General features: G+C 44.0%; 1 protein-coding gene across 7 annotated transcripts in view; it reads left to right on the plus strand.

Moving 5' to 3' along the window:
* Positions 1-14,157, plus strand: part of epha7 (eph receptor A7) — a 77,895-nt gene that overhangs the window by 5,215 nt on the left and 58,523 nt on the right. For all 7 annotated transcript variants that reach the window (XM_034150491.1, XM_034150495.1, XM_034150492.1 and 4 more), the window contains exon 4: positions 13,756-13,911. In XM_034150491.1, coding sequence (XP_034006382.1) covers positions 13,756-13,911 — 156 coding nt within the window. The remainder of the gene's footprint in view (positions 1-13,755; positions 13,912-14,157) is intronic.

A 14,157-nucleotide genomic window follows, 5' to 3' on the forward strand; every position in this document is an offset into this window, starting at 1 on the left:
AAACATTTTCTGTAGCTTTGCGTGGGCGTTGCATAGGCGTGGCAGCAGAGTGTTTAAGACTCTGTTGAATGACATGACTCGCACACTAACATGCTGATGCGTAATACAGTGTCTGCAGCAGGCTATCATTACAACATGGCCGCCGTGTAAGTTATTCAGCCGGGGGGCGGGTGCAGGTGGAGACAGCAAGTTGAGCTGTCAGTCATGTCATCTGAGGAGCCCCCTCTGTGGGTGCATAGGCCTCCTCTGAAACGTGTTGTGATCCACTCATTCATCACCGTCAGCGAAGAGGGACCCCTTGTCTTTCACTCCGACGCCCCCCTCCCTCTGTCTCTCTTTAACTCTTTGTGTGGCAATCTCTGGCTGTAAATGTCACTCTTCTTCTCCGCCTGCTGCCTTCACTGGTTTCAGTGTAATGGGTGCTGAAAAAGGCCAGTTGAAGTGTCGGCGCAGCCTGCGTTGGCTTCATTTTGCATGTTGTGAAAATAGCCCCCATTCATCCGCTGGTCTTGTTCGGCGCTGGCTGCTGGTTGAGATGGAGCCACGGAGTCGTTGGACAGAGAGAGGGCCCTTGTGGGAGGACATAGGCGTCTTTGTTTGGCTCAGTCCCGGGGAATGTATGTTGTCCGATTTTGACACATCACATCATTGTGGTACTAAATAACGAGTGGCTGAGAAATGATTAACTGTTGACCCTGGACTAAAAAAGGGAGAGGGCTCCGTGTGGTGAAAAACTCTATCGCGCTGCTATCTGTGCATGCTAACAAGATAATTAATGAGAGGATACAGCATCCTGTAGACGCTGGAACCATCCATCTTGACTGTCAGTGAGTCGGACAGAAGTTAGCCGGAGACTGATTGATGATTTAGCCCCCGGGGAGCAGAGCTGTTGGGGTCCGACCACGGCAGCTAACATGTAAGGAGCCACCAGGCAGTCCGGCCCAGCTCCCAGCCTGGAGAAACAACTGCACTTAGCATTTCAAATGAACCCAGGAAGCCAGGAGACAGGAGGTCCCGTACATCTTGATGCTCGCCTGATTGATAAGGTGTGAATTTAATACACCAAATGTCTTTTACAACTGCTCCAGAGCTTAATTATGCAAATGACAGGTGTGAGCCGAATCCACAAGAGACCCAAACGGACCTCAACCACTCGAGATTGAGATAAATTGTTGATGGATGGGAGCTCATCCGCTCAGTATGCTTCCTGTGAAGAGCAGCATCCTCCCAATGCCCAGGGCTTTATTCTCCGTAAATCAAAGCTGTCTGATATGACATGATTTTCATATTTTTTACATATTTATACAATTTTTGACATAAACAGAAATGTTGTTTTCTGGCATCACTTTAAAATGTGATGCCTGTTATCTGGCTTAGACAAAACCCTGGGGAGGACATTACATTCATTTAAGTCATATATCAAGTAAAATAGCAATAATCTCTGGATCAGCTTTCTTAGATATGAATATTTGCGCCTTTTTCTGTTTTATTTGATTGTTAATGGAATATGTTTTAGTTTTTTGGACTGTTGCTCAGACAAAACCAACATTTGAAACAATCTTGTGATAGGTATTTTACGGAATAAAAAAAGTGTTTTAACATCATTAGTTGTTTATGCTGTAGTATTGATAAATCAATGAATTGTTAAGTTTGCAAATAGTGAGGCCCATCGCAAATGTTCATAACCATCTTTTAATGCATTGTAGCATTAACAACCTAAAATATTCCCATTTGAAAAGAAAACATGTTTTGAACTCTAAGGAGGTATCTGAGTAATAGTTGGATGTTCAGAATTATGAGGTTTATAACAAACATCCACATCTTTAGTTTCAGTGCTCAGTACAGTGTATATCTTTTTTGTATCATTCATTTTCTTGCTGCACCAACTGCCCCAAAGGTAGCTTGAAATCGTGATTTGGCAAGCTGTATTTATTTATTTTTACTTCCATATCCACTGCCCTTTTTTAGATATACACTTCAAAATGTGAATTAAAAGCAAGAAGAGGTTGTTTCCGGGGATACAGATGCTTGTTCTGGTTCCAGCAGAGACCAGGTGTCCCTGTCAACATGTCAACATGTCAACATGTCAACATGTCAACATGTCAACATGTCAAATTAAATACAAATGGATCATTTTACAAAAGACTTTCACCAGGAGGCTCATTCAAAAAGTTGTTTCGCTTGGTAAATATTTGTCTCTCAGTTACATTCATATGAACTGCAGCAGGTCATATGCTGAAGGAAACAATGACAATGGTTTATTCAACTGTTTACCCTGGATTTAAATATATAGAGATACCATACTGCTTGGTAGAGTAACTTGGGCTGATTCCAGGAGTATGCACTGAAGAAACTGAAACGTCAACATTTCAGTTGTTCCAGTGTGTTCAAAGTGTGTGTGTGTGTGTGTGTGTGTGTGTGTGTGTGTGTGTGTGTGTGTGTGTGTCAGTGCAGTTATTTCTCTTAAAATACATGGTGGGATTTTAGACAAATTCCCACCGACCATTATTTAAGGCTGTTTCAAAGAACAGGGGAGTGATGACTCAGCAGTATCCAGGTCTTGGAATCTGACCTGCCCGTCAAACTGTGAGGCCCTACGCTGCCTCACATGAATAGACAGAATCCAAGCAAACAGTCATTCTCAAACACACAAAGACACATGGTCAGCTCAGAGGTTCTTTCAGGGAGACCCCTGCCACTTTGAGTCAGATCGCGTTATTTCCAAGGTGACGCAGGGGTCCGTATGTGGCCATGCATAAGCTCAGTGAATATTAACTTCATTTACACATGGCTGCAGCCCAGCGCCACAATGGAGGCCTGCCTGTTGTGTTTAGGAACATGAGCCCCGGCTGACAGGACACTGTCAAGACGGAAGATGGATGATCGCAGCAGTTGACCCCTGATCGTCTGAAGAGTCACCTCTCCGGCCCCCTCTCCCTGCATGACAAAGGAGCCCCCCCCCCCGCAGTGCAGTGCCCTCATCTCCACTTGCACTAACAGGTTCAGACATCTCCATCGATCCTTGCATCCATACCTTTTGCAATTCTAAGCTTTTGCCCTTTTTAGCTATCCAAACTGTGGCACAGAAGTTTTTGCTGCCTGCTGACTAGAGAGATGGATGTGATCAGACAACCGAGCTCCATGTCAGGAGACAAAGTCTTTGGTGTTCTGTGTTGTGTCCCTGTGGCATCAGGGTGAAAGTGATATGTGACGGGGCCCCGGGTCTGAGGGCCATGCAGTGGAGCTGCTCCTCTGGGAGGCTTCAGACCTCCGGCTCTGTACTTCAATCTTCCTTAAGAGGAAAATCAATAACTTATTACATAACTTCACATTTTCCCCACATACATCCAGAGCGGAGGACTTAGGATTTAAAATGTGCCGACGATGGCTCTATTGCAGGAAACTCTCTGTTGCTGCCAGAGAATTGTTTAAACGCAGTCCGCTTGACAAAACAGGTGGAATTAAATGTTTGCATTACCACAGTGGGATAATAAACAACTTATCTAATTACTATTTTAATTATGTAATCGCCTGCCATGTATTTATTATGCTTTTTGATGAATTTAGTCTGTAAAATGTCTGAAAAAAGCAACAATGACCAACCAAATGACTTGTTTAATTTCTATGTATCTGGAATATCTGTGAAGTGCGATACTAGTTGTGGTGATATCTGCATAGCATTATACTTATTATGCATATTAATTGTAATTTGTTTTTTGCGTTTGGATAAACCAACGCTTTCAGAGCAGTCCAGCCAGGGCGGTGTCTTTGTGTGTGTGTGTGTGTGTGTGTGTGTGTGTGTGTGTGTGTGTGTGTGTGTGTGTGTGTGTGTGTGTGTGTGTGTGTGTGTGTGTGTGTGTGTGTGTGTGTGTGTGTGTGTGTGTGTGTGTGTGTGTGTGTGTGTGTGTGTGTGTGTGTGTGTGTGTGTGTGTGTGTGTGTGTGTGTGTGTGTGTGTGTGTGTGTGTGTGTGTGTGTGTGTGTGTGTGTGTGTGTGTGTGTGTGGGGGGGGGGACGGGGACGGGGACGTGGATGCAGTAGTGACGAGCAGCTAGTCTGACATCGTTTCAGTCCTTTCTGTCACAGCACTGGGACCGGGGGGGGGGGGGGGGGGGTGGCGGGGGATTTGGAGGCGGGGTCAGTAGGGTTGGCAGGCATTGGCACAATTCAGAGATAATACTCAGCTGCTGACTGGGGACATTTTCAGTGCCGATTTGGCTTGGGCTGCAGGGGGCTTTGGGTTGGTCAGACCTTTGGACCCTGCTTTCATCCCCTGAATGCAGAGACCCCCCCCCCCTTTTAGAGCTGACCACCTCACCCAGTAAAGGTAGCCCCCGGCCGGCCAGAAGGCCCTCTCTCCTGTTTCCATGTGAGTTAAATGAACTAAACAAAAGGCGATTAGGAAAGGACATTTTCCATGTCACTGGGAATCCATTTCAAAAAGCCCACTCCACATGATCGCTTAAAGGAGCAGAGCGCTTTCTTTTTTTCCCTCATGATAATGCTCCAGGCCCAGTGAGAGGCTTTAAACGCTGTCCTGTGAAGGGTTACATCTTGAAATACCCATCATTTTTTTACCTTCAAATCCATGCAGTATACCAGAAAGAGAAACAGGTGTCTGAGTTTGTTTTTTGCTATCTTAATTGCCATCGGCAGCGACCGAGTTGAAGCAGTTGTCCTTGTGAGATCATTTGATTTCCATCACTCAAAACGTTTGCCTTTGTTTGAAGGTCTTATATTTATCCTCAGAAGGAAAGTGTGAGCAGCTTGAAATTATTCTGTCACTCACTTCTCTCTGATGTTCATGTCTGTGACTACTACTGAGTCCTCACTACTTAGATCTAAAAAAGACGAGGAGTAGTTTATTTTCTTCTTAAATGAAGAGTATTTTCCTAAAACAGCTGGTCCTGTTAGCTTTAGCTTTTCATTTGTTGGGGACTATTTCCAGCTGCAGATTCATATGCAATGGTTTCTCAAGTCAGTATTTTCAGGGGCAGAATTGTGTATTGGGGACTCAAAATAAACATGGTAGGCCTATAGTTTGGTTTTCTTCATTAAATGTGTCCACAAATACATATTTCCACCGGCAGATTTAGTTTTGAAATGACTATTTGAGATGTCTGCCTCCTGACCAATAATATGGAGGTGAATGAAAGTCATTCGTAGTCTTCAAAGCATTAAAACATGATTTAAAAAGTATACATCTTGATAAAGCTGTGTGTGTTCATTCATTAGTTGTATTCCAAATTGTCCCAGCTTAGCTTAAACTTTGTTGAGTGGCTTTGCTATGCTCAGCAGCTAGCATGAGCGTTAGCTTACATTTGAGTAAAACTTAATCAGTGTCTGGCTTTGATGTTTGCTGTGAACAACCAGGAGGCACTTCCTTCACTGCTCCCTGCTCAGAGGGCAGAGCAGCGTGCCCTCCAACACCGTGTAAGGGAATGCTAATCTTCTCTTTGTTTCTCATGGAAAGCTACTTATCTCCCGCTAAGCACAGGTACCTCGGATGAATGGGCTGGTTGTCTGAATGTGTGGAGTGTAGCAGCAGCCAGACAGCCATTCCAAGTATGTGGGATGAAGGGAGGAACCAGCACAATATGACATCACATTCTTTAACCCTTAAACCTATGTTCCTCTAATCTGATAGCCTTATGTGGAGGTGGTCTATGTTGCCTTCTACTTTCAAAGCCCTTGTGAAGCCATGCTGTTCGTAATGAAGTTGTTTGGACGGGATGACAGTGAATCTCTATCCCTGTAGTTCTTTTCCTTTTCTTTGTGTGATCTGCCACTGTTTCCCTGAGCTGCAGAGGCGCCTTGCCTCTCATAGGTGGGAGATTATCATGTCAAGAGGAGAAAAGACTGGAAGAAGAATGGAAATACAGATCCACAAACACATGCTGCGTCCTGTGATTAGACTGGAAACTGGCTTTGAATAAGGAAAAACACACAATAGTTCTTGAACATAATATTAGAATATTGTTATTCAGTTTAGATGATGAAAAGCTATAAACCAAACGTCAGCAAGCACTGCAGTACGCTTACTAAATAACTCATGTCTTCCTTCAAGGTGCACTTGATTTCTCCAAAAACCTTTGCAGCTACAAAAGTCCACACATCAGCCGCAAGACGAGATCAATTGAGCTGTCCTTTCAAGAAGAAGAAATACTCTCAGCCGGGCTTTATCCCAGCCCGCCTGCCTGCCTGCGTGGCTGTGAAATTACTCACAAGATGTACGGCCTCTTACATTGTAGAGGAAAGCACCACAGGCTGGAGTCCATAAACAAGATGCAGCCATAGTTCAGCATGCATAAAATGCCAGTAAGCAGAGCCTGATGAATGTCCACACCAAGGCCTACTATTTATTGAGGCAACGAACATAAGTCACATCTAATCAGAGCAACACACACTGACCCCCGGCTGCATTAATGCTTCAGGAATAAGCTCAGTGTGAGATATTGACATCCGTCTCCACAGTCGGACGGTCATGGTCCTAATCGTATGCCCTGAAAGTAAAACTGAAGCAGTATTTGGCTTTTTAAATAACATTTCATGGCTGTCTGAACATCCAGCTAGACACAGGGCATTTTGAAATAGCTGACAGAAAGTGTTTATGACAGTATTAACAATGGCTTGCAGTGTAATAGAAACAATCAGACATGTTTCAGGGAGAAAAGGCTTCTGATCCTCACAGGTCGTGCTGGGTATTTAGCAGTTTTCTTCACTTAATATGTGAAATGTTTGCATTAAGGGATCATATACTCTTTAAGCGATCATCTTGAAAAGAAGGGCGTAAAACTAGATGTTGACATAAGAACCATTTAGGGCTATGAAGACAAATCATATATTACACTATTTATGACCAAATACCTCTGTATCAATATTGTGATGATTTTGAAAGGTTGACCATTGCTTTCACAAAATATTTACACAATGAAAAAAAAATACTAGTGTGTTGGCAAAAAATACAGCAGTTGAGCAAGTTTATAAAATAACACCACTTTACTGTAATGCAGCATTTAAAACAATGAAAATAAATGTGTCATCATTTACTATGATACCCATAATGGAGGACGATACCAACAGGCCCTAGACGTATTTTGTGGCACAAACTCCTAAACAGTAAATCTGTAACTAAGTGTAGCTTATTTTTGTTAAATAAAAAAACAAAACAATTCTAAAGTAACGGCGCACCGATCAGCTTTTGCTCACACCACACGAGCACACGTGGGAATTGCTTAGCTGAAAAAAAAGAGAAAATATTTGTGAAACAAAGAAAGTACAATGTTGCTATCAGAGCTAAATCTCTCAGGTCCCGAGCGCAGAGCGGTTTGAGACATCGGAACATTTCACACGAAACACAGTCCTGTTCAGGGGAATGCTCAGAGGTCAGCTCAGCGTCGGATGTTAGCATCATGAAATCAGAAGAGGAGACAAGGGGAGGACACACACTCTATACAGCTCAGTGAGAGCCCCCCCGTCGTACCAGCCTGTGTTTAGAGTTGATATTTATAAAGACATTTCCCTATCGGATCGGCAGCGGCCATGGCAAGCGCTTTACGTAAAGCAATGCTGCTCTTTTGAAATAAGAAAATAAACTGTTTCCTTTATCACGCTTGACCCGCTCCACCTGGCATTCATCAGCGGGGGGGCCGCATGTTGCTCCTGTCGGCTGCTCTCCTCCCTCTGCCTCTTTTATCACTCTAATGGGGTGCTATCTCCAGGCTGCTCTCCCCGGGTCTCCGCAGCCCGTCCACACGCATTCTTTCCATCCATCCGACACACGGCGGATTCAACACATAATCAGGCCGGGGAGGGGGGGCAGCTGGAGGAGAGGGAGGCCCTGACAGGACTCATCATGCTGGGACTGCTCAGACAGAAAGGCCCTCACGTGTCGTTCTCATTTTGACTCTGGGAGTCTGCAGAAAACTCTAGGACTTTCCCACATTCCCACACTGTGGCTCACTTTGAGCTCCGTCTGCAGTGATCTAGAGACAGATCGGGGGAGAAACTCAATCTCCCAGCAGCCCTTTTTGGACCAGCTAGAGTCCTCCGAGCTCAGGAGTAATAAGGGAAGAAACCTTGATTGGATTTGTGGGTTTTAAAGCAAGCAAGGAAGTTCAGTTTCCAGTTTCTCTTCAAGACAGGATGTCGGCACTGATACCATACTTTTATGATATTTTATTCTCGCCACAAGGATCTCAAAGTCTGTATTTGTCATTATAAACACATGGATCATAAACCTCAAGTGCAATCCTGTAAACACAGACACCCAATGGTCAGAATCTGACACAAAACGGACGCAGCATTCTTGGTCTGGTTTGGTCAAATTCAAACTTTACAATTGTTCACTCTTGATGGCAACAACATATTCCGGAGGGCATTTGACTACCCGAGCAAGTACATAGAAAGCAAGAAAACAACTTAGAAAACCGAAAGGGCGAATTTGAAATCCGATCTGCCAGCAGAGCCACAAGATTAACTGAGGGGGAAAACACTAAGTGCCAGGGTGTCACCCCCCAGACAAGGGAAATCATTATTTTCTATTTTGGCCAGGAAGGGATGTGTCAGGCTGTGGCATAAGGAGTCATTGCCCCCCCCCCCCCCACCTCCCTCTGCCCCTCAACCCGAGTGTCATGACACTGCCAACGCGTGAGAGAAATGACAAGAATGTGAATAAGCGCAGCTCAGAGGGAAAAGAAACAAACTAAGATTCTTAAAGAATACAGAAATCTGTTTCCCCCTTCTTTTTTTTTAAATGTGTGTCTGAATAAGATAAGGAGACATTGTTTTATTCTGCGGGCCATTTTGTGCTGTGATTTAGACACTAAAGTCACAGGAGCATTTGATTATCTCTATCCCACTCCTCCGAGGAGCTCTTCTTAGTCGGGCTCCTCCTCCTCCTCTCTCGAAAAATTGCAGACTGCAGCTTGCCCCCCCCACACATCACTGAATGAAAGTGCCTGACCGCTGGAAGGAAATTACAGATGCTGGCTCTGTCTCCTGCCGAGGAGCTGGCTGGAATGTAAGACTTGTATTTTTCCCTCTCTCTGCTTAACCTCAGCTTCTCTGCGGGCTGACTAATTTCTCAGTGTCGTAAATAAGACGTCTATTGTGTCTGCCGCCGAGCTTTTTATCGGGCCGTGTCAACAAGTACACACTATTAGTCTCCCTTTCTGTGCCAGAAGAGGACCAGCCCCACTTAAATGGGCCCTTTTTTACAAAGTGACTCTCACACACCTATCCTTACAAATGTAATTACACGTTGGACTTGAAGTCAGTGGAAACAGCAGAGAGTCTGAGCTCTATACAATGTTCCAACATGTCTGTGTGTCAGTGTGTGTCAGTGTGTGTCCGCCTCTCTTCTGTTCAGCTCTCACAAGATAAACTGATATTTCCACTCAGCAGGAAAGATAGATTGATACATGGATACATGATGGATACAGTAGATACTTTATTCTACTTTATTCATCCTAAAATGGGAAATTATTTTTGTCTCGGCAGCAGTGTTGTCAAGCATGACACAAGTTACAAATATTTACAAGATATAATAAGATACAAATATAATTATAGAAACCGCAAATATATACAAACTGACGGTGGAAAAGACTATATCACAAAATCAGGGGTGTCCAAACCACGGCCCGGGGGCCAACTGCAGCCCGTTGTCCATTTTGAAATGGCCAATTCTAAAAGTGCAATGGAATATGGCCCAAACATGGAACTTGTGCTTGTCTTCTATTGTACTTCTCAAGTACATATGTACAAATATATAACATAGTATTCATGTGTTAATAGGCCTAATGTTCAAATAATTCAGTCAATTCAATTTGAAAACATTATCATACAAATCTTAGTTGATTAAAAAAAAGCTAATAACTTATTTGCATAACCAGCTTGAAATAGACCCTTCCTATTTCCCCTTATTATAATCAATCTGAGGCTTCTGTTTTAAGGAATGAGCTGCAACTCTTCCTGTGGCAACATAAAGTAAACCCTCTGGAGAGCTGTGATGGAGGCGGTATTTTTCTTAAAGCATATCCAAGTATCAAGAATATTGTACTTACATTTGATTGATTTTGCTAACTTATAATCTAACATGTGAGGCAACATACCTCACCTCTAGTGAGGGGCCCAGCCCTTCGTGTGTTGTTCTGTATCTGGCCCTCAGTGAAAGAGTTTGGACACCTTTGATCTAAATAATACACAATATGAAGAAAATAATGAATACATTTGAAAACTCTAGAGTATACAATTGCAAGGTGTTGCTGAGGGGAGACCCGACAAAGGACCCCTCACTCACTATCTTCTCATCTCCGTGTCACAGATTGAGGGGTCTCCTCAGCCTCTGGGGGCAGGAAACAGGAAGTCCCTAGCAGCGAGTCAGGGTGTAGCGCTCTGCTGGAAAATGCTGGGCTGGGACTGCTGTGTTTGTACTTGTCACTCAATGCTCTGCCAGTGGGGGGGGGGGGGGGGGGGGGGGGGGGGGGGGGGGGGAGCTGCAGAAGCACTTAGCTCCCTGTGTCATACAGGCATTGGATTTTTGAGGCCTCATTTGCCGCCTTGTTGCTTCTGTAAACATTTCCGGGTGCCAAACACAGTCGGACATACTGGTAAACAGCCCATCTGTAGCTGGATAAGAAGCATGGGAAATGAACGGTGTTGTGTTTGTGAGCTTGAGTTAAAGGGCTAGTCCACTTTATTTAAACCGGGCTTTTATTTTCCAAGTTTCCAACACAAGTCATTTCCTAGCATGGGGATCATGGCAACAGAAATTCTCAAAGGAGAAGAAAGGCGATCAGTCAGACGAGCAGACAGGTGGTAAACAGCTGACGGGTACATTAGCACCAGTTCTGACACTGCCTGTGTTAAACAGATTAGGTATCCGTCACGCTAAACACTTTTCAGTTCTTTGCTTTCAGTTTGATGCCATGAGCTGTATGCAGACATCTACTGCTGGTACCGAGGCATTTACTGCAAGTGATTCAAGTAAATGCATTTTGATATGACAATAGGAAAATGCCTTTATGGTGAGACTCTGGGAAAATACTATAGCTACTTTACTAGCTTGTAAGTGAATCTGGAAACAAACATCCAGAGTGTGATTGTAATGATTTAGTACATGGTCCCTGACAAATACAATAGCAAAGATTGACTTTAGATTTAAATGTCGAACACAATTTAATAAAAGGAGGAGGGCACATGAAACAAAGATATTTTAGTTGTCTTGAAGTTTAAAAACACTGTGGCTTTCCTTAGTGTTTTGAATGCTTTTTAGCTGGTGATAAATGATATGTATTTGCACGGTATCGGCTGGTATCCTGAGTTAGGGTATTGCATACAGCATAAGAGATAAGTAGTAATATATTTCAGTTATCTGGTGAAGTTGAGTCTACTCTCGACTGCCCCCCCCCCTCCCCGCCTGGTGCTCATCTTAATCTGGGCTGTGGTTGCTCTTGTCTCCCGGAGCGGGGGTCTCGATGGGAGATAGCAGCGGTCCCCCAGCAGAGGAGCTCTCAGAAACCCAAAGGCAAACACACACGCTGGCTTATCAGAATGTTTAAGCAGCCCTGCAGAGTGGGAGAAAGTACGCTCTTAAGCGGGATCCAGCCTCTCTCTAACCTGCTGCAGAAAGCCCTTCAGGCCCCTTACCCACATGGGGGGTGTTTACCCTCCACCTACACATGGTTTCTTTAGCTGTTTACGCAATGCTCCTCAGAAGTGAACACGCAGTAAAAAGCACATTATGATGAGCATGCACTGTGGACTGTGTTTATACCTTCTGCCCGGTCAGCATTCAAGACCCACCGCTCCAATCTCCTCATGGCTCTGTTTTCAATTACCGGCTCTGAGAGGTAAAGAGAGATTAGAGATAAAATCATGTCTTTTTTTTCTCTTGAAAAAAAAAGGTTCTTGTTTCACGAGGCTGTGGCAGAGCGATAAATGGAGAGTGACAGGGCTTTCATGTCTCTGAAATGGGGATACCCCGAGCCCCGCCCCCCCCCCCCCCCCCCTCACGCCGCTGTGGAAGTGGTAAAACAAGAAAACTCCGATTCCTCCATCCTTCTCATTCCGGACCTGTCACAGGAGGTGGTGGCCAATATATTTCCCTGGAAAGAGAACTAAAGAAATCACAACCAAGATCTGTTTGGGGGGAGAGCCAGTATGACAATCATTGCTCATTTCCTCCTGTGGCTCATGAAAAATGCATTTCTTTTGATGATTTGATAGTTTGTATGCGGAGCTATTCACAGAAGTATAGATTTCTCTCAGATCAGTGAAGGAATCATGTGGCCTGGATTCTGCAATTCTCCACCAGGCTGAGCTCTGTTCAGCACACAGCACTCACTAAGGATCGGTCCACCTCCCTGAAAATCTGACACGTTGACTTTAATTAAATGTAATTGTAATGACATTTGTTGACATAATACGTTTAATTAAAGTCGCGTTTCAGTTTTTTCAGGGCCCCGGGCCAAAATACCCAGAACGAGTTTAGACATTTGACTATTTACCGGTATTCAAGCGTCAACTCAACAAATGCTTGTGATTCACAGTGAGGATGCTATGAATCAGTATTTTATTGCGTTAACATTCTGTGTTCGTCATTACTAGCTGTCATGGGAGTGGTTACTCATCGTTGGGTGGGTGAATAATTTGGGTGTAATCAGTCTTTGAGATTTGTTTATCGTGTTGGTCAAAGGTAGAATGTTGAAATGACCCATGTGCTGGAAATGAACTCTTATCTGTGCTGAAGAATGTTTCCTCTCACAGATTGTCGTAAACAAGTCGGACCTCCTCCCTGCCCGAGCATTCATCAGAATAAAAATAACCTTTTTTTTACCTGTTGAAGTCGTTGTAATATATCCAAGGAGAATTCCTCAACCTGAGATTTGTGAAGCTTTTTCATGGCTCAGTCTGCTTGCCGAAGGGGGGGGGGGGGGGGGGAATACTTGCTGATTCATGTGAACGCAGTCATTTGTTCTGTCATGCCCTCCTCAGGATGGGAACTGTGTTCAGAGACAGTGTTTGCAGAGGACTAATATCACCTGGAGACATTCAGGGATCTGTAATGACACGATGTGGAACTGGCTTACACACACTGGGGTTTATTGCTCTGTGGAGTTTCTTCTTCAATTGATTTATTTTACAGATTATTTTGCTACTGCTCGTCACATATTTTGGTAACAATTTTGTAATAACTAAATGTAAGGCATCCTTATAAAAAACAAAGGAATATTGGAAGAATAGTATTTTTTACATTTTCTTTTGGAAACATTCAAATATGTATTGTTTTAATTGCAGTTCATATTTTCCGCTGGGGTCAAGGCAAAGTGTTCAGAAGGTGTTTCCAATTGAGTCGTCTTTGTCCTCTTGCTTTGACATCATCATTTTTTATCCTTCTTCCATTGCGTGCATTTTTATTTACTATTCAGATGTACATTTTTATTTTTTATTTTTTTATCTGGGGTTAATATTATCCTCTGGGGTCGAGGCAAATCTAAGGTTTCAAGATGAATAATGGGACATGAGTATGTGTGAGAAGGAAACAAGTTCAGCTACTCAAATAAGTATTTTATTTAAACTCTGCTTTTTTGGTTAAAAGTGGATTCATTTGACTTTTAACATTTATTCAAAATACATCAATATGGGCAGTTAAAAAGCATAGGAAACATACGGTACAGTAAAGCCGTGTGCAGGAGGTGCTGCTGATTCAGTTGTTAGTCCTCTCTTGACCTCCTCCCTTCTTTCCCCCTCTCCAGCGTGCGGTCGAGGTTTCTACAAGTCTACCTCCCAGGACCTGCAGTGCTCTCGCTGCCCGGCGCACAGCTTCAACGACCGCGAGGGTTCCTGGCGCTGCGACTGTGAGGACGGGTACTACCGGGCCCTGTCCGACCCCCCCTCTGTGGCCTGCACAAGTAAGTCTGCCTCGCCATTGCTAGGTCAACACAGCGCAGATCCCTGGATAGGATGTGAATTTAAACAGCAACACATGCAAGGGAAAATCAGTCCGGAGCCCAGACCTGGAGTCAGTCTGCAGGGGCTCATGAAAGCCCCACATGTGTTCCAAGGCAGTCCCAGTGTGTCATTATAATGATGTTTGCAGGCTTGCATGTCTGTTTTCTGTCTTAGCTGGTTGCTAATGATGAGAGGAGCAATTTGCC

The sequence above is a fragment of the Trematomus bernacchii genome, unplaced genomic scaffold, assembly GCF_902827165.1.
Source record: "Trematomus bernacchii unplaced genomic scaffold, fTreBer1.1, whole genome shotgun sequence".
NCBI classification, from domain to species: Eukaryota; Metazoa; Chordata; class Actinopteri; order Perciformes; family Nototheniidae; genus Trematomus; species Trematomus bernacchii.